At 42.1% G+C, this 12370-nt stretch overlaps 1 protein-coding gene across 1 annotated transcript; it reads right to left on the reverse strand.

Annotated features, from left to right (window-relative positions):
• Positions 1-715: 715 nt before the first annotated feature.
• Positions 716-10655, reverse strand: api5 (apoptosis inhibitor 5). Its single transcript, XM_083667374.1, has 14 exons — positions 10354-10655; positions 9480-9641; positions 9257-9350; positions 9019-9084; positions 8589-8740; positions 7814-8020; positions 7327-7431; positions 6746-6835; positions 6325-6506; positions 5972-6065; positions 5726-5782; positions 3997-4079; positions 2894-3033; positions 716-1638 (listed from the first exon to the last, which is right to left on the reverse strand). Exons 1-14 carry the CDS (start codon positions 10423-10425, stop codon positions 1559-1561), a joined length of 1584 nt encoding a protein of 527 aa, XP_083523500.1. The 5' UTR covers positions 10426-10655; the 3' UTR covers positions 716-1558.
• Between the last annotated feature and the right edge of the window lie 1715 nt (positions 10656-12370).

Raw genomic sequence — 12370 nt, forward strand, 5'->3', positions numbered from 1 at the left:
TAAGCGATACATTTCAACATATATCTCATTCACACAGACTTTGTCTCACAAACTAACTCAACCATGTTGTTCATGGTAATTGGTTAAATGTCACTACTGCCGCCTCCCTTATCTGCTCCATTGGATTCTAGGGCCAGAAATCAGAAAGGACTTCCTGAATAGTGTGCAGTGAATTCGTACCACATGTTAAGGCAAATCCAGTGGATGTATGGATGTATATAGGATGTATGACATCCTGGCATTTTGTACATACTCAATCTCAGTATATTTCGCATACTGCAATACATTCAGATATGGTCCAAATGTCCAAAAATCACCAACGTAAACACACCTTCATGCCATCTAGTATGTGACATTCAACATGTTGCTTTCACCTGTCCTGTGTTTTCAAATTAGTGCTACTGCTGCTGTTCATGCCTATAGCAGCACACATAGAATGGTCTAATTCACCTGCCCAGAGCAAGTTAAGAGGCTAAACAAGACAAGATGAATAGGGTGGTTTTAGGCCATTGTGGCATCTATAAATCTTCTTGAGAAAACCTGAAGAACAGATACCTGCATCTGCATATTGTCTATAGGTATTGTATAGTACTACATATCAGAAGCAAATTTAGCACAGGGGTGAAAAAGTTTGGAGAAGAATAGACAAAAGGTACATACATGGGGAAACATTACCCAGGCAAATTAATCAGTCACATTTCTCCATGATCCAATGTTTGTTTGTTTTTTTGTTTTTTTTAATCCAAAACATCTTAAATAACATTTGTCTAGAGAAATATATAATCAAAAAGACATGCAAAACACGCAGGAAAACTCCAGTTGCGCCTAAAAACTATTCTTCAATGATATTAGAAAAGTTATTGGAGTTAACCTTTAATTCAACGCCATGTCCTCAATTTGCTATGGCTGGTTTGAAGGAAATCCAACATTCATCATTAAAACCAACTCAACTCTAATAATCACTTGGTATTCCACAACCTGTTTTGAGAAGAAAATAATTTCGTTTTTTGAACGACTAGTTCCTAAGAAATCAGAATATACGTCTGACATTGAAAAGCAACGCAACTGTCTAATGTAAACCAGGTGATACACAAACAAAGGGGGCAAGGGTGAGACTTCAATACAAGTTTATGATAAAATTCCCATCAAAACATCATTATCAATTCATACAAAGTAGCGAGAGCAGGCCAATCCAATTGAAGCTCTAAAAAATTAAAAGATTAAATAAAAAGGTAGAAAGAATGCTTTAGTCACCATTTAGTAAAACAAACTTTTTTTCCAACAAAAATATCAACCAGGTACCCTAACTTGGCAGTCTTTTGTTCCACAAAAATACACTAATAATAAAAAAACAATAAGGATCAACTTGAACAATCGCATTGCTGGGAAGAATGAGGAAGGGGGGGGTTACTTTTGAAGGAAAAAACTAAAGTGGAAACCACCAAAACTAGGACTTCCTTTACACAGGTATCTGGGGCGGCAGTACGGCAGGGATCCTGATGTGCTGCAGTTCAGTGAGTGGGTGTGTGTGTGTGTGTGTGTGTGTCTCACGGTGGACTCAGTAGATTCGGCCCCGGCTCCTGTTGCCTCTGCCACCGAAGCCTCGGCCCCTGCCTCCCCTGAAGCCTCCGCGCTGCTCTGGAATCACACAGAAGAACACAGACAGTTGAACACAGCTTATTGTGTACACTCACCGGCCACTTTATTAGGTACACCTGTTCAACTGCTTGGTAACGCAAATATCTAATCAGCCAATCACATGGCAGCAACCCAATGCATTTAGGCATGTAGACATGGTCAAGACGACCTGCTCAAGTTCAAACCGAGCATCAGAATGGGGAAGAAAGATGATTTAAGTGACTTTGAACGTGGCATGGTTGTTGGTGCCAGATGGGCTGGTCTGAGTATTTCAGAAACTGCTGATCTACTGGGATTTTCATTCACAACCATCTTTAGGGTTTACAGAGAATGGTCCGAAAAAGAGAAAAATATCCAGTGAGCGGCAGTTCTCTGGGCGAAAATGCCTTGTTGATGCCAGAGGGGAGAATGGCCAGACTGGTTCAAGATGATAGAAAGGCAACAGTAACTCAAATAACCACTTGTTACAACCAAGATATGCAGAAGACCATCTCTGAACACACAACACGTCCAACCTTGAAGCAGATGGGCTACAAAAACACAATACTAGCAATGTGTACCTAATAAAGTGGCCGGTGAGTGTATATATCATAGCATTTTTAGATGGTGTCAATCTTGAAGGCCTGCAAATTTCCCCTCATGCATGTAGTTGCCTCTACACAACATATGGTGTGGAATATAGACAGCTAGGCTAAGAGTTTTTACCACCCAGGAAAAACTCCAGGCCCTACTACGATGTGAACAAAAAAGATTATTATCCCATTAAAAAGGGATAGTTCACCCAAATTACTAAATTACATATGTTTCCTTACCTTGTCTACAGCACAAGGACAGAGTTCAATCAACTCGTTGGGTTTGTTTAAGTAGTCATTGCCAAATATGTGTGGCCTTTGCGTTGGTGAGTGGCTAGGTAATAAAACCCAAAGTATGGATTGCAGTTTCTCCTTGACCTTGGACTGCTTTCACAGTCAGGAAACAAATATGTATATATATTTTTTTTTATAATTTGAGTGAACTTTCCCTTTAAAAAAAACAACTACCATGACATTTTAGCAGTCAACACAATTAGTGCACCTGTCACCAAAATAAAATGGTCATGCCTCACACATAGGATGTACATTACACTATGAGACAAATACAATAAAATGACTGATCAAATAATATATTGGAAAGATTCAGTGACAGACCCCAGTGTTCAGTGACAATATTGTACCAATGTTCTTCTGTGACATGCCACCCGGTACACCACTCTCACCGTTAGTGAAGTTGCCGATGGTGGCACTGAACTTGCCACTGGGGGGGTTGTAGATCTGCCGTGCGTCCCTCCTGGGCAGCGGAGAGAGCTGCTTCTTCACGGTGCCGGCGCCCAACTCCTCTCCGGACGGGCGCTTCTGACTGCAGTGGGCAAAGTGCAAAGGTCAATAAGAATTCAACTAGGGTTGTGACCAAACCAGGGGTCCTTTCCATTCGGAAATGTTTGCTTCAGTGCATTCCCTTCCCTTCACTCAAGGGGGGAATCCCTGTTTTTCTTGGATGCAAGATGGCAGCGAAAAGTGAGGCGATTCCATTTTAATTATTTCCTCTCCAATATCTCCTTCCAACAAGTCAACCAAAAACACCCTGTAATTCATTGCAATTGATTCAACCTCTTCCTCCCACATTTTCAGTTAAATTCAAAAGATGTCTGGCAAAGCACTGTACAAATGTAAGTAGCTTGCTATATCTACAGTTAAAATAACTGTCTTTGCAATTTGTATAGTTAAGACAGTTATACAATTATAGCTTTGTATGGGAAGGGAATGGGATCGAGGTTACATCCCTTTTAAACCTCCCGGTGCCCTTTCAAATGTTGGTGATTCACTGCCACCTGCTGTTCTGGAGTGTAGTATCCAGCTCCAGTGTCTCAGGTCAGTCATTTATTGGCATCAGTAGATGGCATCATGCATCTAAAAGCCATTTACAACCTGTAGATAAACCTATTGAAGAAGATGCTTCGACCCAATTAGCTGATGCCTTCCCAACTCATAGGAAGTCCCACCCTAGTTGACTACATAGCACCCCTCATGCTGTCACAAATACAATGAATGGGAAAGATAGAGATGCAAAGAGTAGGCACATACTATGGTTCAAATGGTATTTGAAATCATTTTAAATACTTGACTGTGCTTGATTGATTTTGCCTGGCACAATGAACCAATGCAACAGTCCCAAAAGTGCAAACTCTGTCCATCTGGCACTCCAGGCAGGCCCAAGCAAATTTAAAAGTGTTTCAAATACTTTTTGACCCAGGTCTGACCCCCAGGACACTGCCGACTAGCTTGTGCCGCCATGTGAAAGCAAAACTTTGGGCAGACTTACCCGACTGCTGCTTCAGTCTTCTGGACGGGCTTCCAGGACAGGGTGATTGTACTCTTGTATGATGGTGGGTTATGGAAGAGATCCTGCGAGATGGACAATCACACGCATTATAGAAATACAGTGGAACAAATACTTATTTGTTCCAACTATTAAAAGGGACAATCTGGAATGGGTACATCAATTTTTGGACTTCTAAATTAATGATACATAGCCATTGATTCTTGTAGAATACAACTTATAAATGCCTCTTAGAATGCCTCTTAGAATCCAAAATATAGGCTTGTTTTACTTCATTGTGTGTAAACACAAACACTATAGCTTCAAAACATGGATAACACTATATCTTTTTTAATTTAGTTTTTTTAACTATCATTTTAATAGACATGCCTAACTAAATCACAGATGCTGACAACCATTGATGGCCACAATATTTACAGGTCAGACAGGGTGTCGGTGTAACAGTCGATGCAATTTGAATGCCTTGTATTAATTGTATGTCTAGGAGATATCCTCTGTTTATTTCTGTTGCAGTTAAGCATGCGCCAGTTAAAAGGTTGAGAATCAAAGATCAAAACAATCCTTGGTATTGTCCTGGGTTCTCTGAATTAATCAAGAAAAGAAACCGAGCTTGGGCTTAGGCTAGATCTACTCATCATCTACTGATTCAGACAGCTCAGAAATAGATATACTGCCATGATTAAGAAGGCTAAATCTCTGACTCTGGTGGTGACCCAACTAGATTTTTAAAAGTGGTTAAAAATAAAAAATAAAAATAAAAGAAATCACTGAAACGTAATAGTTCCTCTCCCTCTCTACAAGTTATTATCTAATTCTAACATCATTACGGATAAAAAAAATAATAAGTGACTCCTTGAGCCAACATTTTATCCCTGCAGGCATATGTATACAAAATAAATAATGATTTAAATATCCCTGATCAGACAGATAGCTAGGTCTCCTGTTCAGACTGATCGTTTCCCCACTACATTCTTCATCCTGTGTGTTTCTACCAGGGATGTGTTTGATGTTTTGTGTAAGACTGATGTTGTACAGGGGCTGATATGCTTGATCCGTAAAGCCTACAGCTCTCTGCCCTTTTAATAGCTGAACCCCTTGCTCATATTTTTAATATGACAATTCTCTCTGGTACCATTCCCAAATTGTGAAAGGCAGCCAATGTACTGCCTCTTTATAACAGGGGTGAGCCTTTCCTGCTGAGAAAAACAATGGAGTCCCTGTTCAACTCTCAGACGCAGTCCTTTTAATTAATTAATAGCATTTTAAAAATTGTTTCTAATGTAGGCTAATGTATTGGAATTGAATGTAATGCATTTTAATGTAAGCAGGGCTCCCCTGAAAAAGAGACCTTGGTCTCAGTGGGACACCCTGTATAAATAAAGGTTTAATAATAATAAACTATCATTTTGACCTCATAGATGGTACACCCTTGCATCCATAACTCTGTCAATGAATTTGAGAGTGTTTACATTTCTCCAGTCCCATCCCTCAGTTGTTTGCCAAAAATAGTGGCAGGGAGACCACTTTGTTGGATTAAGGTTAGAATCCCTAGTTTTGGAATACCAGATTGTCGATTTAACAATAGCAGTTTGTCTTCTGCTCTGCTAGGCTTAATCTGTGTTCGGGAAACCATCCCATACAGAGAAAGAAAGTGGCCATAGAAACTTAATAAGATCTACCGTCACTCATCCATATTAGTAAAACACTGTACCTTGATCAGGACGTTGATATTGTTGGTTATCTTCAGAGCCACCACTTTGATCTTGTTCTACGAGACAAAGAGGAAAATTAGCTCAACACAGCATTTTACATGGGATTCGGAGGACCATAAAACTATGTCAGAAGAAACTGATTGATTTACATGTTTCTTGGTTGTGTGAGATACAGTTGAGGGGGAAGAACATCAAATAATGACATTGGTGTAAACCAAAGCAAGAGTTGATGGGTCCATGCATACCTCTTCTGTTTTCAGTGCGTCTCCGGTCTTGCCTTGAAGAGCTACCCGGAGCTGACGGATGTATACCTGCAGTCCCCTGGCAAAGAACTGTAACCTGGGGCCAAACAATCAGAAAAGCTTGAATCAACTCCATCTAACCAACTACATTAAACAGCAAAATCAGATAACGTGGGAAGACTAAGAAGTATTCCTGAGACTAGGATTCAACTAGGAGAAAGAAGACTGAGATAATCCAATGGTAACCACAGGCAAAACAGAATGCCAGAGGACTGTTGAAAATCAATTAAAACATGGGAAGAAAGACAGCGATTACACTAAAAAAGTTCTCTAAACGTTCTGGGGCCCTTCGTTACCTGATCTTGAAGTCTTTGAGGCGCTCTGCGTTGCTCTTGTCGATGAGGAAGTCAGGCAGCTTCTTGCCCAGCTGGTGAAAGCTGAAGAGGAGACACTCAACGTAGCTGAACTGCAGCTTGGGCTCCTCGGACATTGCGTTCTCTCCGTTCTCACCCTCATCTGGGGGCAGGGGCATGCACTCCTGGAGACGAGGGGGAACGGACCAGGTTAAACATTTAGCAGTGAGACTAATTAGACAGGTAGCATTGGGGTTGGAGACAATAGCCTGGTCCTGAGAAATGTACATACTTAGCACCCTCCTTTACAGCACTGTTACAGCAACTGCAGTGGACGTGTAACCAGAACAGTGCAGCCAAGGTGGGTTTAGCCCTGTAGTGCAATTAGGATACGTGTGCTTTTTTTTTTTTCCTTCTTTCTTACCAGCAGCTTCTGAAACAGCATGGTGAGGTTCGTCTCCAGCTTGTCCATGTCACCACAGTACGGGCTCATCTCAGCCAGCAGCTTCAGCACCTACACACACACACACAGGCAGATACCATACAGATGAGCTGAAAACTGAACCCACACTCATCTGTACACGGGGAATGAGAAAAGGTTACACCACATGAACACTCTTATGTCGACAACAGAATCGGCTAACACTTCTGACAGGTAGCTCCGGAATTGAATTCATTACATTGCAATTGACCTGGAATTTCACAGATTTTTAAAAATGTATTTAATGAGTCTGGAGTTCTTGACAAAGTTTTGTGCGCAGCAGCACTTGACATGCTGCTCTGAGTATGGAGCCAGACTTGTGGGTCAGTCCCGAGGAACTGGGTAGTGTATTTACAAGTACCCACTCAGATGTGAGAATTGGCCTTGTGCCTTCATACCAGATCAAAAGAAAGCAATCAAATAATCAAGCAATTACCCTATTGTTTACACCTGGAGGGTAGGAGCTAAGGGTCAATAGGGGATTGAACCTATGAGTCTGGTAGGACTAGGGGGGAGTAACTCACCTCCAGCTGAATGTCCAGCTCTGCCACAGGACTGGTCAGAGAGCTGAGGTTGGGCAGGACGTGGTCACAGAAGTAGGTCACAAAGCGGGTGGAATGGACATTTTTCTGGGGAGAGAGAGATCAATGTATGGTTGGTCAACTCCGAGCCAGGACTGGGACCAAGCATGTATGTTTTAAATCATCCAACAATAAGAGATGGGTTTTTTTTGTGGAACAAGAGTTTCTAATAATGACGGTGATTATCACATTGTCACAAAATGATTAACACTGTGTGTTGCATGACAGCATGTGTGTGAGTGATGAGTAATTCAACAACAACTAATTATCAGTATGTGTTAGGTGATTAATCACTGATTAAGTATGTGTGGCGCACAAAGGGAAGAGCTAAAGCGCCTGGTATTATGACAATAACAGCCTATCCACACTGTTTGGTTTTGGTATGTGCCTACATGCACACACACACACACACATCTATTGTAGCACTCACAGAGAAGAGAGGCAAGGCCTGACGCGTGCACTGCAGCAGACGGTCCACGGTGTCGGGGTCAGCGGGGTTGAGCGCCTGCTCCAGGAAGGCCTGCTCCACTACCAGCTCCACCAGCTGCTGCCGACCACTCACAGTCTGCAGCACCTTCAACGCTGACAGGATACGCATCAGCAGCACAAACTCCTCCCCTGTCACATCCTCAAGCACCTGCGGGATAGACAGGGTCACAGAGTCAACATGGGGTTGTTAGGTGGAAAGTAACATAGGCCCAGTTCAATGCCCCATGGCTAAGTCCCATTTCAATCCTTAAAGGGCAATCTGTGATTCAAACAACATTGTCTCTCTGCCACTTTTTGGTAAACAGCTGAGGGATGCGGCTGGAGAGACGTAGTCACACCTCAAATTCATAGACGGAGCTATGAATGCCCATCAATGAGATGAAAATTATAGTTTTAACCATGTTTTGAAGCTATAATGTTTGTTTACAATTACACTGTTCATAAACAATGAGGTAAAACAAGCTCATATTTTGGGTTCTGATGGGTTAAGTTGAACTAAGCTCATGAGGCATTTCTAAGTTATATTCTTCAAGAATCAATGGCTAAATATCATTCATTTAAAAGGTCCAAAAATGGATGTACCAATCCCAGATTGCCCCTTTAAGGTCAAGTTCCATTTATATCTCTAACACCTTACCCTGGGATCTGCCCCCTCCATTGACATATCTGAAAAGCCTGGAATTTGCTATTTTGTCATATGAGGGGACTGAACTGACCTTCTTTATCTCTGTGAAGATGTATTCCTCCACCTCCTTTGTCGTGACATCATCTGGTAGGGTCTTCAGCTTGGTGGAGAGGAACTTTATAGCCCTTTCCCTCACAATGTCCTCTCCCTGTAGGATCTGAGAGAACAGGCCTCCCAGAGTTCCTAAAGCAAGACAGAGACATGTCAGTCAAGACTCACACCGCCAGAAATTATGCTTCAAAAACACAGTCAACAATGAGTGCAACGAAGGCGGAAACACACAAGTAAATGCAATGGGACTGAATTGACATGGTATGGGCTGATAAATGGTTAGGGTTAGGGGTTAGGGTTAGAGACTAGTTTCAGTGAGTAGCAACGGTTCTCATGCACACTACCACATCTCAAAATGTAAGCAACAGTTCCAGACAATCAAAAGCAATACAGAGATAAGGAAGACTTACCCTTGGCATCAATCTTAAAGATGGAGACTAACGCTGTGTTCACTTGGTTGAATTCAGCCGAATCATCTGAAAGAATCAAGGAGGAGTATAAATGATTGTTGTTATCGTGCCATAGTATCTCTGACAATAACATGGAGGATCTTAATATGGATTCCCAACAAGCTGGAGATATAAATGCTATATATGCAGCTACGTGTGAAATGTCTCAGTGCTTAGTTAGAGACTAACTGTACAGTACCTGTCTGCAGAAGCTGGGTGAGGATGTCCGATACCCTGAGGATGTTCTCTCCTGTTGCAAAGCGTGGGAGCTCTTTTATGGCCTGTCTCCGAATCTATACAAGGGAAAAGGGCACACCGATGACCGTAAGGAGATGAGGAGGATAAGCAAAATCGTACATTTTCTGGAGTAGTGGTGTGACAATCATAGCCTATTACACTTTCCCGGGATATAGAACCCTTACCGAAACGTCTTCATCCTCACACAGGTCGAGCTGAGCATTGATTGCAGAGTCAGCCAGCTCGGGGAAGCTGCTGAAGAATTTGGGAATGAACTGTGCTGCTAGACGCTTCTCCTTAGGACCTCCCTTCACTCCATCGAGGATCACCTGATAGGCATCTTTGTGCTGGATAATGAGAGAACAAATTATTACATGTAGGTGTGTAATACATGATCATCAGTGTTGTTCCAATGGTTCTACCAACAAAAATACAATGTTAGAGCTTATATAAAGTACAACCGAATAGTCACAGTAATTACTGGGACATAATATATACCCTAGTAACATGCTATGGCTGGCTAGTATGGCAAGTTCTCTTTCAGCAGCTCTAAGTTTCCCCAATAAACTAATCATAGCCCAATGTTCCTCAATAAGTGTCAGTTTACCATCTGAGGGACCAGTCAACAAAATCCTATGGCATAGCCTACCAGCGATTAGATGGGACAGGGGTCAAACAAATATACTGACAGAAACCGGCAATATGTTGCTAGCTAGTTCGCAGTCTGCAATTGGCAGTCAGCTAACAAAATTGTTGGAAAAACTAAACTTGATTTAGGCACCGGGATGGTAACATTGCTAAGCTACAAACGCCAGCTAACAACTCAATGAGAAACAACAGGATTAATTTATCTAGCTAGGCCCAGTTAGATGGCTAGCAAGCTAATTCGCTTAGCGTGTCCAGGCTGGTTTTGCTAATTTAGCTAGCTAGTTAGCCAGGGCTAATGACTGGCCTAGCTAGCTAACTTTCAGGTCTTGCACAGCTAGCTAATGCAAATGATATTAAATAGGTAGCTGGTCTGGTGCATAACAAATAGTTATAAATCTTACGACTTATTACCTGGCTCAGGTTATCCTTAGCATCAGCAAGGATCCCATAGTTACGATACAGTTCCTCGATAGTGACCGCCATCAGCGTGCGTCCGACTGCGTGTTGTCGATGAGAATGGCAATATTACGCAGATGGGATTCGTCCTGTTTAGTTCGCACTTTGCTGTAAAACAATCAATTCTATGTCCACTCCCGACAGAGGTGTATATTAGAAGGGGGATGGGGAGTGGAAACTTCTAGAGATCTGTGAAATGAAACCTCCGCTGTTCGTTCACACAACGTTCACTAGCCTTGCTACGAAAATGAGCTTTCAGGAAGGACACTTATTGCGCATGCGCCCAATCCAGTGGAGCGCAAAAGCGATTTTAGCGCTGATCGCAGTATTGGTGTAAATCGGTCTGTGTAAATACGAGCTTTTTAATATCTCCATCTACTTTATACTTTCATCCATGTAGCTCTGAAGGTAAATCAAACGTTTCTTGCTCTCTCTCTCTGTCCTGCGCTTTCACCTGCCCATAAACAGCGCAACTTTGTATCAACAAGGTGGCGCAACAGTTGCTTAACATCTCCAGCCAATGAGGTCACACTATCGAATTAGCGTTAGGCTTGTTTGACTTCAAAATTGAATCTGACTAGAATTCAGGCTAGGCTAGTGAGAACATGCGGAGGCAGTGTATCTCTGCAGTCTTAAGTTGGACAATGCAAAAGTGCAATTCTGACTGCAGGCCTTGAAAACATGACGGATATTGAAAGCTTAAATAAAACATCCTATGAATTCTCTTTGAATAATTGTCACAAAACACAAGCATCAACTAAACATAAATGGGCAATCAATAGATCTTTACTACTATAATGATTTATATCCTACCACATTCTACACACACTTTTCCTGATCCAGGTACACGTGTCAAGAAAACATTCATGATTGGCCATGAAAAGTGCCTCCCACAATGAAGGCACTTGCTGCTTCATGCAGTCTGTGGACTTTTTTGACTTCAAAATTGAATCCGACTAAACATCAGGCTAGGCTAGGAGTAGCCGGAGAGCATCCCCCTCTATAGAGTCCTATGGACATATAAGAGTCTGAGACTTTGTCATGGATCAAAACAAAAATTACCCCGCCAAGCCACGGTTTGTGATAAAATCCTTCTTTCATTGACTGATGGGTGGTCGGGTGGTTGTCCCCTTTGACTGCCATCAAGATTGCCAAATTTCTCTTGCAAGGTAATTTAATAGCAAGAGAGTTAGCTCGCTTATTTATTTTTTGGAAGGCACATTTAGCAAGCTGTATACCCACCAAAGACGACAACCACCAGAGGAACAATCAGAGTGAGTGAAGGAAGGGCTTTATTACAAACTGGCTTGGCAGGGTCAATTTCATTTGGATACATGGCAAAGTCTCCAACTATCTGTCCATATGACTGTATAGAGGAGGATGCTATCCGGCTAGACTAGGAGAGAAAATGTGGGGCAGTGTATCTGTCCGAAAAACTGAATAGGTTTTTTTTTGGAGCTCCACCCAAGCAAGGTATTTGATTGGGTTAACATGTCGCGAGGCGTCACTCATTTCAAACAGGTTTCCACCCCTTTGTAGCTACTTTACGCAAAGGATTTCTCTAGGCTTTCCGAACTCGGAAAGCCTGGTCTCAACGAGGTTAGAATATCATAATACAATAAATGTAATTGACTGTAGACTGTGGTGGTCTCAACTCCACAGGATGGATGATCATGTGGCAGCAGGGCCGGCCCTAGGCTTTTTGGAGCCCTAGGCGAGATCTTTAGCCGTGCACACGCGGCACACAATTCCTTTGCGTGTGCATGCCACCCTCCCGTGCACACTGCACACTCACCACCCAAACTCTTGCAAACTGCCCTCTAATCTAAAAATGATAACAAAAACACAAACCACAATTGCTTTAGAACATTTTCTTTTATTACTTAGTAAAAAAATATATTACAAGCCTAAATGCATTGAGTTGCTGCCATGTGATTGGCTGATTAGATATTTGCGTTAACGAGCAGTTGAA

This window comes from Argentina silus (assembly GCF_951799395.1).
Source record: "Argentina silus genome assembly, chromosome: 3".
NCBI classification, from domain to species: domain Eukaryota; kingdom Metazoa; phylum Chordata; class Actinopteri; order Argentiniformes; family Argentinidae; genus Argentina; species Argentina silus.